Source organism: Carettochelys insculpta, chromosome 1, assembly GCF_033958435.1.
Source record: "Carettochelys insculpta isolate YL-2023 chromosome 1, ASM3395843v1, whole genome shotgun sequence".
NCBI lineage: Eukaryota > Metazoa > Chordata > Testudines > Carettochelyidae > Carettochelys > Carettochelys insculpta.
Window position 1 is genome coordinate 218336361 of NC_134137.1, and position 20348 is coordinate 218356708.

General features: G+C 41.0%; 1 protein-coding gene across 3 annotated transcripts in view; it reads left to right on the forward strand.

The window, feature by feature from the left end:
• Nucleotides 1-20348, forward strand: part of ABI3BP (ABI family member 3 binding protein) — a 451725-nt gene that overhangs the window by 278723 nt on the left and 152654 nt on the right. For all 3 annotated transcript variants that reach the window (XM_074999360.1, XM_074999369.1, XM_074999377.1), the window contains 6 exons: nt 765-839; nt 1536-1610; nt 9316-9396; nt 11472-11546; nt 19711-19776; nt 20164-20238. In XM_074999360.1, coding sequence (XP_074855461.1) covers nt 765-839; nt 1536-1610; nt 9316-9396; nt 11472-11546; nt 19711-19776; nt 20164-20238 — 447 coding nt within the window. The remainder of the gene's footprint in view (nt 1-764; nt 840-1535; nt 1611-9315; nt 9397-11471; nt 11547-19710; nt 19777-20163; nt 20239-20348) is intronic.

A 20348-nucleotide genomic window follows, 5' to 3' on the forward strand; every position in this document is an offset into this window, starting at 1 on the left:
TCAGTAGAAATATATGCAGATATACCTATCTCATGGACCTGGAAGGGACCTCGCAAGATCATTGAGTCCAGTGCCCTGCCCTCACTGCAGGACCTAAACACGTTCATTTATACTTGAATGCCTTCTGCCACAAAAAGGAATTCTAGCAAAGGGGATATATCAAAAATAACAACCACGCATTAAGGAACATATTATGTACATTTATTTAAATAAACAGTATTTGCCATTATTTCAGTGTACAGCAGGTCCTCTGTACTTTCTCATGCTTATTGCGAGGCCTGTCAATGGGAGAGAGGGAAGGGGAGGGGCAAAGGAGAAAGTTGCTCCCTGTCTGGAGAGCTCCATCCCCTTTGAATTGCCACCGGAGTGCTGCTCCAGGCAGCTCTAAGGGCTGGGGGTGGTGGGAGCAGGGCATGACACCAAGGCCTGGGCAGTGCTGAGGGCTGACTGCCCTTAACTCTGCCCCTTGCACCCTCAGTTCTACCCCTTCAGGGTATGCAGAGCTGGCCCCACACACACACCTTGCCCCAAGGCCCCTGGTGGCCCTGCTGCTACTTAGAGAAAATACATTCACATGTTGGTGCCCAGCTTGCTAAATTGTCTAATGAGCTTCTTTAGATCTCTCACAATAATTGCATTTCAGGTTTTACTATCCATGGATATTAAATAGTAAATACTTTAAATCTTAAACCCGTTCTTGCTGCCTTGAATGCCCCAACACTAAGCAGCTTCATCTCAGTTGTGCTAACCATTTTATTTTGTAGCTACCACTGAATCAGTTCAGGAGAGCATTAAACCTACTGTGCCTGCTGCCCCAGAAAAATCAGAGGAATCTCCAGGTAAAACATCTTTTTCTCCATGGTAATTTTAACCCTCTCAGTTTGCTGCTCTTTAAACCCTTTTTTATTACAAAAATTACTCGTGTTCCTTCCCAGAGTCTCTGCTGAAAGCAATAAAAATGTCAAATAGTCTGTTTATTTTATTCTAATTGTAGACAGACCTGAAATACCTTAGCTGCTTATGTACATTGTTCAGCTCACTTGTCTGCCAGCTTGATATATCATATGAAAAGGAAAAACAGCTGTTCTTTTTTATAATTTGTTCTTGAACCATGCATCTTGCTAACTTCTGAAGTACTTCAGAAAAGCAATGGTTCTTTTTTTTCAAATAGTTTTCTGTCACTTTTGTTAGTGACTCTTTGTCCCAAGTTTTCAGAAAACTTTAATTCCTCTGTAGGGACCTAGGAAAACAGGAAGCCTGTCTTTCACTTGTGTCAGTTGCAATACTTTTGCGGACTTCAGTGGAAGTTGAGCTGGGTCCAAATGAAGCAGCATGTGTTGCAATATATACTTTTGTGGCATTGGTTTCCATTCCATAGCACAAAACATCCAAATATTTAATTTTATTTGCATAACTGTATGAGACTCAGCTTTTAAATCTGGCTATTTAGTTTTGGCTTGCAACACATTTAACAAGTTGTGGACAAAATGTAGTGAATGTGTGTTGAAAGAAAAAATAACTTTTATTTCTCATAGATCAGAGTGAAAATAAACTGGAATCCACAGACTCCAACATAGCACCTGTGCCTGAATTACCATTGAACACACTAGGTAAATACTAAGTTTATGGCTCTTTATAGAGCAATGGCTACCAAAGACAGCCCTAGTGAAATCTCTCTCCCTTTCACAGATATGGTGTTTTAAAAAAGCTTTTTTGCAATATTGCATGTAATTATTATAATTTGAAAAAAAAAACAGCAGTTTACTTACTTTACTTTTTGTGTCTTTAAAAAACAAACAACCCTAATTTAAATATTCAAATTTCCTGAAATAAGTCGTGATACAATAAAAAGATAAAGTAATAGTGCCTAAGTATGAAATGCAAATTGCTGCTGTTACGATAGTCTCTTTTGCCAGTTGTTCTTGTTAGTCACTTATAACACTGCTGCATATAATTATTTACTTTGTTTTCAAAATAGAATGACATTTCCTGAAAACTGTTTATATGGCATAGTGTAATGCTGTCCATTAAAACAATTAATGCTTTTTTTCAGCACCAAAGTGATTCCCATTTGACTGAGGCCACTTCCTTGCTCCAACTGAAATAAGTAGAAGTATTTTCTGAAGCTAGGTCCACCACTTGCTAGCACACTATGCTGGTAGTGGTCAGCAAACACAACCCCGCAAAAAGAGGTGGCGGGGAATCAATGTTTTATTAATCAAAGGCCTGAACTGCCAGCAATAGACTTTTTTTACTCTTAGAATATATGCTGTATTTTAGTGATCAATATCATTGGCTTGTGATTGGCAAAATTGTTTTAACTTTTGGACGTGCAGTAGCTATGAATCATCTTTCCAGCTGTCTCATTACTGACAGTGATACAAATTCTAGTCACAAAATAACAAGCACATTACAACACAAAATGGAGCATTCTGATGAATCTGTGTTCTGTCTGGGAATGGTGCCGTATAGTGACAACTCTAGAATTTTGTTTTTAAAAAAGGTAGGAGGACCACTGCAACATGCAAGAGTTCTACCCAAGGCAGCGAATTAGGGTGTATTGCAACTAGCCCTTAGTGCTCTATGGTGAGTCCCGGTCTGCTCAGTGAAGTCCTCCAGCTGCTGCTTTGGAGTTTCTTGAGGCATCTGAACAGCTGCTTTGTATGGAATCTTCATGTTTTCTTCTAAATAACAGCTGGGAATGGTAGGGAAAGGTGAATTTGGTGTACTTTCTCGTTAGAGAGAGAGAGAGAAAGTAAAGGGGCACAGAGCACCAGGAACTCTTTAGTTTATCAAAAAGAAGTTTAAAAGATTACTTGATTACAGCACCTTGGCGGCAAGAAAATACTTGACAGTAAAGAGGTCTTTAATCTAGCAAAGAAAGTAGTAACAAAAGCCAATGACTGGAAGCTGAAGCCAGACCAATTCAAAGTAGAAATAATGAATATATAGAGCATTTCATAGAATCATAGAAACGTAGGACTGAAAGGGACCTTGAGAAATTATAAAGTCTAATCACCTGCACTGAGACAGGGCCAAGTAAACCTAGACCACATTTGACAACTGTTTGTCCAGCTTATTGTTAAATGGGGATTCCACAACTTCACTACTACAGCCGTGGGCAAGCTGTGGCCTATGGGCCATGCGTGGCTCATCAGGGCAAGGCACTGGGGCCAGAGGGTGGGGAGGGCTGCCAGACAGGCTGGTTACCTTGCATCTGCAGATACGGCTGCTGGGAGCTCCCATTGGCTACAGTTCTGCAGGCTGAAGGGTGCCCACCACTGCCCCTCTGTGTTTATGAGGATGGGGAATGTATCGAAAGCCTCAATAGATCAAGACCTATCCCATCAGTTGTTTTCCTCACTATGCACTAGTCCAGTAATCCTCTCACAGAAGGAAATTAGTTTGGTCTAGAATGATTTGTTCTTCACATATTCGAGGTGGCTATTTTTCATTAGTCTGCAGATGCTATCAAAATGGTGGTTGTATATTTATTTGTTCCAGTATCTTTTCAAGTGTCAAAGTTTGGCTGTCTGGTCTGTAATTGCCTAAGTCCACTTAATTCCCATTTTCAAATATAGGTGCGTGTACTATGTTGGTACGTGTACTATGTTTGCTTCACTGCATTTCCCTAGCACCTCACCAGTTGTCTGTGCATTCTCAAAGATAACTGCCAATGTTTCCAAGATTGCTTCAGCTAGCTCTTCAAATACCATGGGATGAATCACATTTGGCCCTGTAGATATGAATACTTGTAGCTTATTTCAAATATTTAAAGTTGTTCTCTTCCTTTTTAGCTTGCCTTCCTTCCCCATGTTGTTAATATTGTGTTGAGCATCTGGTTGCCTTCTTATCCATGTAAGGGAAGACAGAAGTGAAATAAACATTAAACACGTCTGCTTCCTTGACATGATCAATAATTAGTGCTGCTTCTTCACTAAGCAAAGGACCTACGCTTTCCTTGTTCTGTATTTTACTCCTGATGTATTTAAAGAACTACTTTTCGTTAAAGGTATCTGATGTGCTTTACCCTTTCTGATTTTGTGCCACAGTATTTCCTATTGAGATAAGGAAGAGTTGTTATCATTGTACGAGGTAGTGGTGAGATTTCCTCTGGAATACTCTGTGCAGTTCTGGTTTCCCATATTTAATGAAGAGGAATTCAAACAGGAGTAGATGTGTAGAAAGGCTACTAGGATGATCAGAGGAACAGAGAACCTGTATTACAAGAAAAGAACTTAAGGTGCTTGGCTTATTTAGCTTAACAAAATGAAGGCTGAGGGGCAATTTGATTGTTCTTTATAAATACCTCAGAGGGATAAATACCAGGAAGGGAAGGAGTTTGTTTAGTTTAAGCTCCAGTGATGCCCAAAGAGCAAATGGATAGAATCTGGCCTTTGACATGATTAGCCTTGAAATTAAATGAAGGTTTCTAACCATCAGAGGAGCAATGTTCAGGAACAGCCTTGCAAGGTGAAAAGTAAGGGCCAAAAATAACTTGTTTCAAGACTGAACTTGATACATTTATGGAGGGGCGGGTGCAACAAGGTTGCTTGCAATAGCATATGTCTTATCTGTGACTGCTATTAGTAAATATTTCCAATGACCAATGATGGGACATTGTATTTCAAGGTCACAGAACTCCCACAGAGAACTCTTTTCCTGGGTGTTCGGTTGCTGGGTCTTGCCCACATGCCCAGATTCTTATTGATCATCATATTTGAGGTTAGGCAGTAATTTTTCCCCAGGCTACTTTGGCAGATACCCTGGGTAGTGGGGTTCACCTTCTTCACCAGCATGGGGCCCCTCACTTGTACTACAGTCAGTGTGAGATTTACTATAAGTTTGAATCAGCTCTTTAAATCAAGATTTGAGAACTTCTGTAATTCACCCAGACTTTGTCTATATTACCCCACTCTTTCAAAAGGGGCATGCAAATACGGTGAATTGAAAATGCAAACGATGCACTAATTTGCATACTCAGTACCTCATTTGCATAATAACAGCCAATTGCCATTCCAGAAGAGCTGCTTTCGAAATACAAAATGGATGTGAAGAAGGGGTCCCTTGTAAATGAAGCCTTGCTTTCAAAAGCACTCTTCTTTGTGGAAAAAATTAGGACGAAGGGTGCTTTCCAAAATGGGGCTGTTCCAGAACAAGGAGTCGCTGTCATTATGCAAATGAGATGTTGAATCTGCAAACTATCGCCTCGTTTGCATTTTCTGTCAGCTGCGTTTACACGCCCCTTCTGAAAGGGAGGGATGGTGTTGAACAGTGGTTCCCAAACTTTTCGGCATAGAATCATAGAACACTAGGACCAGAAGGGGCCTCGAGAGGCCATCGAGTCCAGTCCCTTGCCCCGACGGCAGGACCGACCACTATCTACACCATCCCTGATAGACATCTATCTAATCTGTTCTTAAATATCTCCAGCGAGGGAGATTCCACAACCTCCCTTAGCAACTTATTCCAGTACTTGACCACCCTGACAGTTAGGAACTTTTTCCTAATGTCCAACCTAAACTTCCCTTGCTGCAGCTTAAGTCCATTGCCTCTTGTTCTACCTGCAGAGGCCAAGAAGAACAAGTTTTCTCCCTCCTCCTTATGACACCCTTTAAGATATCTGAAAACCGCTATCACGTTCCCCCCTCAACCTTCTCTTTTCCAAGCTAAACAAGCCCAATTCTTTCAGCCTTTCTTCATAAGTCATGTTCTCCAGACCTTTTATCATTCTAGTTGCTCTTCTCTGGACCTTCTCTAATTTGTCCACATCTTTCTTGAATTGGGGTGCCCAGAACTGGACACAATATTCCAGCTGAGACCTAACCAGCGCAGAGTAGAGCAGTAGAATGATTTCTCCTGTCTTGTTCACAACACACCTGCTAATGCATCCCAGAATCATGTTTGCTTTTTTTGCAACAGCATCACACTGTTGACTCATATTTAACTTGTGATCTACTAGAACCCCTAGATCCCTTTCTGCTGTACTCCTTCCTAGACAGTCTTTTCCCATTCTGTATGTGTGAAACAGATTATTCCTTCCTAAGTGCAGCACCTTACATTAATCTTTATTAAACTTCATCCTGTTTACTTCAGCCCATTTCTCCAATTTATCTAGATCATTCTGAATTATGACCCTATCCTCCAAGGTAGTTGCAACCCCTCCCAGCTTGGTATCATCTGCAAACTTAATAAGCATCACGGCCCCCTTTTGATTTTTGAGAAACCCGCACACCCCCCTACCTCTTCTTTACCATCATTCAGCCCAATTTAACAAACAATTCAATTTGTAATTTTGAAATCAACACAAAACGTGATATAAAAATATTATTTAAAATTAAAAATAAGCACAAATATTTTTTTCAGCCCATTGTGGTTTCCTGGTTCAGCGCCAGCTGCCAGAGCTGCCCGTGCCAGCTGCCCACGCACCTGAGACCTGTGCTGTCAGACCCTCCCACGCTGCCAGGGCCAGCCACCCGCGCACCCGCCAGCCACTGGAGCCAGCCATTCACCTGCCTGCCGGCCTGCCAAGCCCCACACTGCTGGGACCAGCTGTGCCCCCCCAGCCGCTGGCCAGCCAGGGGCAGCTGCCCACCCACCATCTTGAGCCCCATGTGCCAGGGCCAGCTACCCGCCCACCAGCCTGAGCCGCCCAAGCCCCACATTGCTGAGGCCAGCTTCCTAAGCCCTGCTCTGCTAGGGCCAGCCGCCTGAGCCCCATGCATCCTGCAAACTGGCCAGCTGGCTGAGCCCTGTGAGACACCCACTCGAACCCCTTCCCTGCTTTCCCACAAAGCCAGACACCCCCAGTCCTCCATCTAACCCCATCCTCCTCCTCCTTGCCCACCCACACTCACACTCATTTGTAGAAGGCAGCCAGCTCCACATGGGTCTTTGCCGGCTGCCTGCTTTTTATAGTGGATGTGCCTGGTCACCCACATAAAACGGCAGGGGCTGAGAGCCAGAAGCAAAATCCAGATCTTTCTTTAGGTCGGGGAAATCATGGGGGGGTGGCTCGCACCCCTCCTAGAATTTCTTCATGCCCCCATGGGGGCAACCCCCCCCCCATTTGGGAAACCATGGTGTAGACACAGACCTAGATATTAGTTATGTAGACCCATTACAGAAATGAATGGGTGAGGATTTTGTGAAAGTCAGTGTGCAAGTCAGACAAGATGATTGTGGTGATCCCTTCTAGCCTAAAAGCCTGTGATCTCATGGTCCTTTCTGGCCGTGAAAATCAACTAACTGGAGCTTTAAGAAAACCATCAAATACGATTTGGCCACTTTGCAGACCCACATCTTGATTCTATCTTGGAACTGCCCTTTGCAGCTCTTGTTTCTCATTTCCCACAGAGTGAGTCAGAATAGAAGAGAAAATCTTTGCCCTTGCTGTGCGTTAGTTTTCTGGACAGTGTTTATTGTTAGACAAAACAACTTGCAGAATCAGATACTGAATAAGTTGGTCTTATAATTCTTGCACAAGTCAAAAGGAGTGCCAGTCATACACTAGCCCTGTAAAATATGGGTAACAACTGAAGTTATTTATGGTGAACAAATACTACATAAACTGCAAGTGCTTTAGTTTTAATCGGTAAACATAATAGTAATGAATAGCAGCAGACAAGTATAATGTAACATTTTTACTGGACAGAGTGAAGAGTAGAGGATAGGCTAGGTGAATCCTTCTACCAAAAAGAGTCAGTGTTAGACGAATAAAGCAGTCCAGAATGGATGGTGAAATTGTTATATGTATCACAGCAGTATTGTAAATTTTGTTTATAGCAGGTTAAGTATTAAATTAGGCAAACTTTTGCAAAGACACTTCATGAGGTCCGGATCTCAATTTTACTCTTTGGAGAGTTTTATTTTCCTATGGTTCGTGTGAAACAGCCACCATAGAAATCCAAAATCCAAATTCATGTGGGATTTCACTTCTAAAATCCAAATTAGGAGTTTTAATGATGTGGAGCTGTGCTACTGCAGAAGTTATTCTAGTCCTATAATACAGATTGTTGGCTGCGTCAAAAAACAGGAACAAAACCAAACCAAACCAAACCACAAACTGTTGGCATTGACTGAACAAAAGCTTGCAAGGATTGCTTGTAAGTTTATGGACTTACAAGAGGTAAGCAGTTATGGGGCAAGAGAGAAGGTCCTTACGAACCAGTATGTGTTTAAAAGAAAGGAAACGAGGTAAAAATTAATGGGCAGCTTTCAGAATGGAGAGAGAAATACCGGTGTCCCCAGAGATATGTCCCTGGGACCAGTTCCATTCAACATGTTCAGAAATGACCTGGGAAAAGGGGGTAGGCAGATGGTGAAAATTTGCAGATGGTCCAAAAGTGTGGCACAAGATAATTAAGTCTAAAGCAGACTGTAAAAGTTACAAAAGGTCTCACAAATCTGGGTGACTGAGCAACAAAATGGCCAATGAAATTCAATGTTGATATATACAAAATAATATACATTGGAAAACATACTCAAAATTATACACAAAACAAAGAGGTCTAAATTAGCTGTTACTGCTCAAGAAAGTCAGGAGCCATTTGGGGAAGGGATGGGTGACTGGATAATGCCACTATTTAAATCCATGATACTATGTAAATCCTCATCTTGAATACTGTGTGCAAACCTGGATGCTCCATTGCAAAAAAGGTAAATTGGAACTGGGAAAGGTACAGAGAATGGCTGCTCTGATGATTAAGGAAGGAGTAGCTTCTGCATGAGGAGACATTAAAAAGATGGGGACTGCCCAGATTGAAGAAAGAGATGACTGAGGTGGGGATATGATGGAGGGCTATAAAATGTTGACTGCTATGGAGAAAGTAAAGCATTATTTACTCCGTCACATAACACAAGAAGCAGAGTTTATACAATGGAGTTAATAGGCATTAAGTTTGTAGCAAATAATGGAGGTACTTCTTTGCAGTAAGCGCACACAGTCTGTGGAATTCTTTGCTAGAGGATGTTGTATAGGCCCAGACTCTAACAGGGTTCAGAAAAGAATTAGGTAAGTTAATGAAGGATAGGTCCATCGATGACCATTAGCCAGGATGGGCAGGGACGCAGTCCCTTGTTCTGAGTTCACCTAGCCTCTGTGTACCAGGAATTGGGAGTGGAAAAAAGCAGAAAGATGGGTCACTGGATGATTACCTCTTCTGTTCATTTCCTTTGAAGCTCCTGGTATTGGCCACTATCAGAAGAGCGGAAACTGGACTAGATCAAGCATTGATCTGATGCAATACGGCCATTGTTATATTCTTGATTCAAAATTAAGCCTAGATTCTTTTTCTTTCTTTTTTTTTTTTCCAGCTCACACTGAAACTGACAGTGGACTTGAAGAAACAAATTCAACTCCTAAGCCTAAACTGGCACAAACTCAAAACATACTGGGTAATTAATACGACTTATTAGCTTTTTTCCACTCCAAAATTTGCCTGTCTTTTCCTACCACACTTTAAAAGAGAGCTAGTCCAGAGAAAATCTTAATTAAATTTTACGTTTGCTTTATATTTACAGCTACCAATTTTATAGATATATAAAATGTAAATAAAATGTAGTACAGAAGACTGTCTGAGCCCTGCTACGGCTAGTGTTGTGAGAAGATAGGTGTACTAGGTATTCTAATTTTCAGATTAATTTTCTGTCCTGCCCTTTACTGAACTCTGAGTTGCTTTTATGTGTCTTGATATCTGTAACCAGATGTTACACTACAAAAATTGCCTAGAGGTACAAGCGAAACATCCAGTTCCAAGACCCTTCTTCAAGGAAATCCTCCTTGGTGATACATTGCTTATAACATGGAAACAAATATTCATATAAATCACAGATATTGTAACAGTATTATGTAGAGTAGATGCCATTGAAATGATAAATTCACCTCACTGGATTCTTTCAGTAATAGAGATACATTCTTTAGAATAAGCAATGGTATGCTACTGACATTTCTACTGCGTGGCATGTGTTCCATTTTCAGTGGACCTCACTTGTAGCTAGCATGAAAAAAATCACAAAAACACTTGTAGAATATCAGTTTTCCAAGGTGAAAACAATGCAAATCTACATAGGTGAAGTTAGAAATGATCTTTAGGCTTCTATTGTTCAAACAGCAGCTAGATAAATTGTATTACAGTGCAAACCTGATTATTTAAGTGTATAAAATATTCTAAGCATCAAAAACTCAAGGCAGATTCAGCCTCATGGCGTCAAATTGTCGTTTATAAAAAAATGTGTGATTGTCATGGCTCACTGTGGGTTAATATGTCATGAGAAAAATGTGTCCTATCCTATACAAAATCCTGGTCAAAAACTTCTGCATTGCAAAAATGTGTTTTCTGCATTAACAGTTACTCTCATTTTCATTTTGTTGTCAGGACCAGCATCCGCAGACTTTATGCTGTCAAAATTCTGTATTATTAACTGTAATAATGTTACATTCACTGCCTGTATTGTACACCCAAATCTATGCTAAATTGTCAACAAAAGTCAGGAGATAATTTTTGAAAATTTGACCCTGTAGTTAATTGAAAATTTGTCCTCATTTTCCAGAGAATGGTGCAGATATTAGTAGACATGGAGTGAAATATGAACCATGTCTACAGGGTGCGTTTTCTGACGACAGCAGCCTCTGATGGCAGGGTGATCCTGTGGAAGCATCCAAATTAGCCACATGACTATTTAGATGAGCAGCTTTTTACATTTGCAAGAGCCTTCCTTTGCTTCATGCTGCCAGCAGCAGGGCTCCATGTTGATGTAGACTTTGTGTGCAGATGCTCCACAAGTTTGTAGGTGTAGCCAGTACACATATAAGTAATTACGAAAGGAAAAGTTTATATAGAAGTCACCCGCACTGTAATGTCAAGACAAATGTCTTTTTCTTTCTGTTTCTGTTACACTGTACAAAGAGATTCACATTTTTTTCTAGATTCCTACAGACTCTCATCAGTTTTGTGCTTTCGCTTTTTCCCCTTCTGCCCTTGCAGTTCCAGACAGGCTTCCAGAATTTCCTGACACTAAAACATCTCCCTCACTTCAGAAGCCCAGAGGAATATTGTATAATATTTTTGTTGGTTTTGATTTATTTTAATCCCATTTTTTTCCTTTGCAGTTTTTTCTGGCAAGGTTAACTTTAATTGCCTACACTGTTTGAGAGGATGCTATCATGAGAACTAAATCACAGTTGTCTTTGTTCATTAGAAAGCTAAGTGTTGGATATTTTTTTCTGTCTTCCTTAGCTAGATGATTCTTCGTGATGGTTCAGGAAGTAGCTGAGGATATTCATGTTCCAAACTCCTTTCTGTGTTTCCACAATGTTTCTTTGCATTAATTACAAAATTGTGTCTAAGAAGACAGCCTATTCTTATATAGCTGGCTTCAGGCACTTTCTGTGTGCTGGAATAGTTTGTTCTGTGTCATATTTTCCCAATGACCTGTAGCAAATAAAGACCTGGTTATTTCTTTTACTATAGCTTCTAATGAAGTGCAGCCTATTCCTTCTGAACCCAAAATACCTGATGGTCCAAAAGCACTACAGAGAAAACCTGGTAATTACCTTGTTTCTAAAGTTGAGAAATTCAAGACAAATATTATTTGAGACGTGTTTGTTGGTATTACACTCAGGTGGGCAATGTGGTTTTAACTGCTGAGATACAATAATGTGGTTTTATGATTTATAATGCTACAGCCATGCAATTTGTCTACTGCAAAATTAAGTCGTCTTGTGCTTTTAGTGACACAATGGTCAAAATTATTTAGAAGAAATATATAGATATAGCAAACATCCTGAGCTGGCATAAATTATCCTGGCTCCATTTAAGTTAATAGAACTTGTGGTAAGGTGCCCCCTTGTCTAGCTCGGGTCCCACACCTCTGGCCCTGGCTGTAAGGGTCAGGCTGCGCCCACCTCTTTTGCTCTGACTGGTTGGTCAGTCTATTTTCCTCCCCTAGTCACAGCCAGGGCTGTCAGCCTTTCTGGGGGAGGGGAATGCAGGCACTGTTCCCTCCCCAGCTGTCTTTACAAGCACTCCCAGCACTTCTTACTGTCTAGTGTTCTCCTTATCTCCTTCCTAACTGCTCTCCAATCTCCTCCACCTCATCTCTCACTCTCCCCTCATCCCTGCTTGACTGGGCTGCATTTAAGCCTCCAGTAGTCAGCTCAGCTGGTGCTCATCATTTAATTGCAGTTGCTGTCACCTGCCTTACTGCAATATCTGTTTCCCTAGCACATGGCTGCTGTGCTTTTTTCCCTATCCTAGAAGGGTCTGCTGGCCTCTCTGTTACAAACTATAAGAACTTATACATATGAAAGATCTGGCCTATGAGCTTAGTATTTTCCTTGTAAATGCCCCTTCAGTTTCAGAGATGGCTTGTATTTCATAGTTGAACTGTCATGCTATCCAGCAGCAAAGTTGTGGACTGTATAATGTTTATTAAAAAGTCAATTTATTTAGCGTAGTTATTGGTTTCTTCTTGTTAAAGAACCACCTAAATATTCCAGTGTAAATAATTATCTGTGTTGCTTCAATTATTGGGACATTTTAAAAGGGTCTGATTTTCATAAAGTGTTGATCTGCCAGCTTGTGATAATCAGACCTCTTTAATATGTCTCCAGAATCACGTGTTGCTTTTTTGAACCTTAGGCCATAGCACTTCTCTTGTGCTGGAGAACCTGATAATGTTTCCACAAATGCCTTTGGACATAATTTTTTGCACAGAAGCATTTGTGTGGTTCCTGTTGAGTTCAGTGGAAACTATCTTTACCCATACTTTTATGTAACATGGGGAGCCAGTGAACATCAGTCGTATGTTAGTGAAAAGGTTTAACAGTAACTAACAAGAGTAAGAGCATATGTACTGATTGCTGGATTGATTTTTTGCTTACATTATTTAGCACATGTACTTTTCATTTCATGCAAAGAGAAGTCCCAAATGTAGAAATTCTTATTCAAACAACACTCTCTTAGACTTCAGTGTGAGTTTGGATTGAGTACAAATTTTAGCATTTGTTTCTAGTTAATTAAAATTTCTCATGGCATTTTCTGGATTTGCCCTCTGGTCAGCAACCCCCTCTCATATGGAATGAACACAGCCATCTATTCCTACTGTGAGAGTGATCCGGTAAGATATAGTTAGTGCACAGCAAACGGAGGTTTAAATCTACTTCACATTAGCATGCTGCACACCACGGCTAGGTCTATGCTACAGCAATGCAGTAACCTCCCAAAATGCATGATTTTGAGTTGTGTTTAACTTGCATTAATGTGAGTTAAGTGCAACTCGAAATCACTCTGTGGCTGTCTGCCCACAGAGCTCCCCCGGCTGGGGGAAGCGGGTGGACAGACAGACATGCCACCATGGCTCTGTCCTCCCAGCTGCTCCCAGATGCGGGAGGCTGGGCGGGCAGCCACAGCAGCGAGACTTCTTCCTGGCTTCCTCCAGCTGGGAGAAGCTGCACCGCCATAGCTGTCTGCCCCCAGCTGGGGGAAGCTGGGGAGAAACCACACCTGGCTCCCAGAGTGGCAGGGAGCTGCGAACCAAGCAGCAACCTGGTTTGCAGCTCTCCGCCTCACTGTGGGAGCCAAGAAACTGACCAGCACCCCCCTCCAATCGCTGGATGCTCTTGTCAGTTTTCTGGCTCCCCTGAGTTGCATGGGGGTCTACTGTACTTTGAAAGACGTTCTTCCAAAGATCTCTTCCAAAAAGCTTATTTTGAAAAAGCACACACAAATAAGTTGATTGGAAAAAAACTGAGCTGCTCTTTTTCTAGAGAGCATTGTCACAACCCCTGCTTTTTCAAAAGAACGGGCCAGGGATTGAAAAATCCAGTGCCATGAGGACTGCTCTTTTGATAAAGGGCCCCCAGAGCATCTACACATGCTTTTTTTCTGTAAGGATCTTTCCGAAAAAGGCACTCTTCTCATCTGGGAGAGGAAGAAGGCTGCATTCTTCTGATTTAATATTTATAGAACACATTTTGTGTGTCGATGCTCTGTGGGACTTTTTGAAAGAGCCCCGGCTTTTTCGGGGTTAAAAAAAACTTACTAGTGTAGACATTAGCCCAAATGTGTGGCATGACCTAAAAGGTCCATAGTCCACTTTGATCTACTCTCATTTCTAAGTGGGTTAGATCAAAGTGCTTAGGGAAATTTTAATGAGCAGCTTCAGAGTCTACATAGACATTTAGTGCACCAAAGCATCAGGCTAGTACAAGGTAGATTTTATACCCCAGCTTCCTGTGAACTAATTTTATATCTAGACAAGCCGTTAAAGTCAGTATTAAAGAGAGAGGATATTCAGTAATTTTAAGAACACGGTTCGTTGAAACATAGCCACTGATGTCAGAATTATTAGAGATAATACTATCAAAAATAACCTAGTCCCACACCTGCTTTCCAGAAATAAAGATTAAAAAATGGTGCAGCAATAGATTGGCAAAACTAGCCTTTCGTTCACATCATTTGTTTCAGGCTAGCTATGAATTGCACTGTTGAGGTCTTCCAATGAGGCTGTATAGCATGAAATATGATATATTTACGCTGGTTTGAGCCCTGATTTTCGGAAGGTGATCCATACACGCAGCAACCGATTGGGCACATTTACACAGCAATAAAAGATCTATGGCATGGATATGGCTGGTCCAGGTCAGCTGACTTGGGCTCAGGCTGCAGGATTACAAAGTAGCCGTGTAGGCGTTCAAGCTTGAACTGGTCTCTGAGACCCTGAGAGGGAAGAGGGCCTGAGGGGCTGGTCTTCAGCTCAAGCCGATATGTCTACAAACTGCAGTTTTTAGCCTCACAATCTCAGCCCTGGGAACCCAAGTCAACTGATCCAGGCTGAGTCTCTAATTTCACAGGTTTCTTAAATTTGTATTAGGTGCTGTCACAACAGCAACTTGAATTGGTTTCCACCACATGCAGAGCTTATAGCTTGCCCCACTGTACTGATTTGTTTTAGCACCCCTAAGTGTAGAGCTACCAGGGTCACTGCCATCACATGTGGTTGGAAGAGCTTTTCACCTGGATAACTTTGAAGGATTAGGAATGCTTTTGTTGTAGCTTTCAACACTATGTTTGTTGATGGAATTTCAATACAAGCCTTGAGTGTGATTCTCGTGGATCACTCCTTAAAAGTGTATCAATTTGGTTTGCTTCAGCCTGCACTGAAATAGATGGGAAAAGTCCCATTCTCCCACAGCGGCCAATATGCTTACCAAGCCTATGATACCACGTTGCTTTTCTGAACCATATCTGACTTATTGTTTTAGTAACTATGTTTTAAATTAATTTCATCAAGAAACTGTCAGATTTCTCATAAGATGAGCAAATAGAGTAAAATTTAGTTCCTGTCAATATGTATTTTAATTGAGTTTTACGTATTTTTCCCTACCTTCTCCCAGAATGTTGTTTCTTATTTAGTTTTATATCTTATTACAACATAGAGAGGCATCTTTTTCATTTGGGTGCTTTGTGGGAGGACAATTTACTGTGAATTTTAACTTTTTTAAAAGACAGCTTTTTATATATATATATAGATAGATAGATATATAGATATAGATATAGATATATATGCAGTTTAGTGTGATATTTTGGAGGATATTGCATGGCTCTTAGAATCATAGAATCATAGAACACTAGGACCAGAAGGGGCCTCGAGAGGCCATCGAGTCCAGTCCCCTGCCCCGACGGCAGGACCGACCACTATCTACACCATCCCTGATAGACATCTATCTAATCTGTTCTTAAATATCTCCAGCGAGGGAGATTCTACAACCTCCCTTGGCAACTTATTCCAGTACTTGACCACCCTGACAGTTAGGAACTTTTTCCTAATGTCCAACCTAAACTTCCCTTGCTGCAGCTTAAGTCCATTGCCTCTTGTTCTACCCGCAGAGGCCAAGAAGAACAAGTTTTCTCCCTCCTCCTTATGACACCCTTTAAGATATCTGAAAACCGCTATCACGTCCCCCCTCAATCTTCTCTTTTCCAAGCTAAACAAGCCCAATTCTTTCAGCCTTTCTTCATAAGTCACGTTCTCCAGACCTTTTATGATTCTAGTTGCTCTTCTCTGGACCTTCTCTAATTTGTCCACATCTTTCTTGAATTGGGGTGCCCAGAACTGGACACAATATTCCAGCTGAGGCCTAACCAGTGCAGAGTAGAGCAGAAGAATGATTTCTCATGTCTTGTTCACAACACACCTGCTAATGCATCCCAGAATCATGTTTGCTTTTTTTGCAACAGCATCACACTGTTGACTCATATTTAACTTGTGATCTACTAGAACCCCTAGGTCCCTTTCTGCTGTACTCCTTCCTAGACAGTCTTTTCCCATTCTGTATGTGTGAAACAGATTATTCCTTCCTAAGTGCAGCACCTTACATTTATCTTTATTAAACTTCATCCTGTTTACTTCAGCCCATTTCTCCAATTTATCTAGATCATTCTGAATTATGACCCTATCCTCCAAGGTAGTTGCAACCCCTCCCAGCTTGGTATCATCTGCAAACTTAATAAGCGTACTTTCTATGCCAATATCCAAATCATTAATGAAGATATTGAACAGAACTGGTCCCAAAACAGACTCCTGCGGAACCGCACTTGTTATGCTTTTCCAGCAGGATTGAGCACCATTAACAACTACTCTCTGGGTACGATTAGCCAGCCAGTTATGCACCCACCTTATTGCAGCCCCATTTAAGTTGGACTTGCCTAGTTTGTCGATAAGAATATTATGCGAGACCGTATCAAATGTACTAAAGTCTAGGTATACCACATCCACTGCTTCTCCCTTATCTACGAGTCTCGTTATCGTGTCAAAAAAAGCTATCAGGTTGGTTTGACATGATTTGTTTTTTACAAAACCATGCTGGCTGATCCCTATCACTTTACTACCTTCCAAGTGCTTGCAGATGACTTCCTTAACTATCTGCTCCATTACCTTTCCTGGCACAGAAGTTAAGCTGACTGGCCTGTAATTTCCTGGGTTGTTCTTGTTCCCCTTTTTGTAGATTGGCACTATATTTGCCCTCTTCCAGTCTTCTGGAATCTCTCCTGTCTCCCATGACTTTCCAAAAATGAGAGCTAACGGCTCAGCTACCTCTTCTATCAGCTCCTTGAGGATTCTAGGATGCATTTCATCAGGCCCTGGTGACTTGCAGACATCTAATTTTTCCAAATGGTTTTTAACTTGTTCTTTTTTTATGTCAAAAACTAACGCTACCCCTTTTCCACCAGCATTCACTATGTCAGGCATTCCTTTAGACTTCTCTGTGAAGACCGAAACAAAGAAGTCATTAAGCATCTCTGCCATTTCCAAGGTTCCCGTTACTGTTTCTCCCTCCTCACTGAGCAATGGCCCTACCCTGTCCTTGGTCTTCCTCTTGTTTCTAATATATTTGTAAAAGGCCTTCTTGTTACCCTTTATGCCTGTAGCTAGCTGGATCTCATTTTGTGCCTTAGCCTTTCTAATTTTACTCCTGCATTCCTGTGTTATTTGCCTATGTTCATTCTTTGTAATTTGTCCTAGTTTCCATTTTTTATAGGATTCCTTTTTTAGTTTGAGATCATGCAGGATCTCCTTGTTAAGCCAAGGCGTTCTTTGCCCATATTTACTATCTTTCCTACATAGGGGAATAGCTTGTTTTTGGGCCCTTAATAATGTCTCTTTGAAAAACTGCCAACTCTCCTCAGTTGTTTTTCCCCTCACTTTTTCCTCTCATGGGATCTTACCTACCAGCTCTCTGAGTTTACCAAAATCTGCCTTCCTGAAATCCATCATCTCTATTTTGCTGTTTTCCCTCCTACCAGTCCTTAGAATTGTGAATTCTATGATTTCATGATCACTTTCACCCAAGCAGCCTCCCACTTTCAAATTCTCGACCAAGTCCTCCTTATTTGTTAAAATCAAATCCAGAACAGTTTCTCCCCTGGTGGCTTGTTCAACTTTTTGGAGTAAAAAATTGTCTCCAATGCAGTCTAAGAATTTATTGGACAGTCTGTGCCCCAGCATATATCTGGATAGTTAAAGTCCCCCATCACCACCAAATCCTGGGCTCTGGATGATTTTGTTAGTTGTTTAAAAAAAGCATCATCCACCTCTTCCACCTGATTAGGTGGCCTGTAGTAGACTCCTAACAGGACATCACCCTTGTTTTTTACCCCTCTTAAACTAACCCACAGACTCTCAACACGTCCATCTCCTATGTCCATCTCCACCTCAGTCCAACTGTGTACATTTTTTATATATAAGGCAACACCTCCCCCCTTTTTTCCATGTCTGTCTTTCCTAACCAGGCTGTAGCCTTCAACACCAACATTCCAATCGTGTATTATCCCACCAAGTTTCTGTGATGCCAACGATATCATAGTTGTATTTTTTTATTAGCACTTCCAGTTCTTCCTGCTTATTACCCATACTTCTTGCATTGGTATATAGGCATCTTAGATATTGATTTGAACTTCCCCCCCAGTTTTTTCCTGGCCCTCTTTTTACTCTGACATTGTTGCCCATGCTCCCTCCTACTTCCGATCCATCTCCCAGGTTTCCATGTTCTCCACTTACTTGTGGGCTTTGCTCCCCTGTCCCCGGCAAACCTAGTTTAAAGCCCTCCTCTTACTTTATACAAGTACAGTTAATGAAAGGCCCTCTGCCAACAGCTGTGAATCATGTGGCATTTGCTTACCTAATGTCCAAGATCAGTATTCCCCTCTCTTCCGATTAGGATGGTAGCATAGGATCATATCTACTGATAAAATGAGTCATTCAGAATCTGACTGAAAACAGATGTGGAAGCAGGCAGCTACTGTTTATTATTTTAGTGTATTAGTTCAGATTTTACCATACGTTTGTCATCCTCATTAAAAATGAGGACAAATCACATTGGATATTTTTCATAAACCCCACTAGGTCAAGAAAGTTCAGATCTGAGTTTTTCGTATGGCCTCTTCTGAAAAACTCATGCATCTGCTATGTGCTATAAGAACAAGTTGAAGCACAGGTTCCTTTTAAAAACAGAAGATATTAACAGGTATAAGGGGATGTTGCAGGCATAATTTTTGGAGAGAACTATATTTACTGATACCAAAAAAGCACTAATTTTAGCCCTGCCAAAGTAGGAGATTTGTTTGTTGCAATAAAAATACCAGAGCAGACTGATAAACGTTTCATATGAAACACAAATGTACTCTGTGTCACCAGTGCAAATTCTGCCTTCATTTTACCTCTTGAAATTCAAACACACTTCAGATTACCTTTAAGTTGAAGCAAAATAAAATATTTTTATGAATGTTACAATCTTTTTGCACGGCCGTGAACATTGGAAGACATCATCAGTTCTCTTCCATAATTATTAGTTCACTGTTTCAGTTGCTATTCCAGTGAATCCTGCCCCATTGTACTTTCCCCATAATGTTTAGTTGCAATATCAAAGGGGCAGCTTATCAAGAAACCAGAAAGTGCTATAAAACACATAATTTGTTGATTGTTTGGTGGTACTTGGGTTTGCTTTGAAGTGGAGGATAAAACTAGTTAAATGTCTAGAATCAAAACTACGTGAATGGCCCATCTGCTGGTTGTCATTGTGTCAGTAGGGAATGATTTTAAAGTACTGCCAACCCAAATACAGAGGTTTTTTAAAGGTGTGAGTTGGTACCACCTTTGCAAAGACTGCCAGCTCCAATATCTTAGAGTTGTTTTCATGTTTGCTCTTAGCTACCAAGAAACCAGCCCTGAAATCTACATCTTTTCCTTCCATGGAAACCCCAGGGACAGTAATGGGTAAATAGTATATGATTGTTACTCTTTCCCTCATCTTAGCATATCTTTTATCTGCTAACAATAATTTTAAGATTTGCTCAAGCACTGTGGCTTCAAAACCCATTGTGAAACGTTTTGTTTGACCCTGTTGCATCAACCATTTCCTTGTTATCATCATCTGTAAAGCATTTTCTAAACTGATTTAATAGCTGGCTGCAAAAAGGACATATTGTCACCAACCTCTTTCTTGTTACGCACTCATCTCACAGCTGACTTTCAACCCATCCACCATCTTTCCCTGTGTCAGCATCATCCTGAAATGTGGAACTTGGCTGTAGCTGAGTTTCATGGTGTCCCATCAGCTCCTCTAAACTCCCTCAACGTTTTAAATTCAGATTCTCTTTTCAGCTTTTGATGAAACACAGCTTGTTTCTTCAAGATCCAAGCCATCTGACATCCCAGAAGAGCTACCAACCAAATCTGGTAATTACATTTCTTGTAAAATTAATCTCGTGACAAGCAAATTTAGAAGAGACATCTCTGTGTTTTTAATCAAGCGGTTAGTTTAATTTACCCTGTATGACTTGACTTGT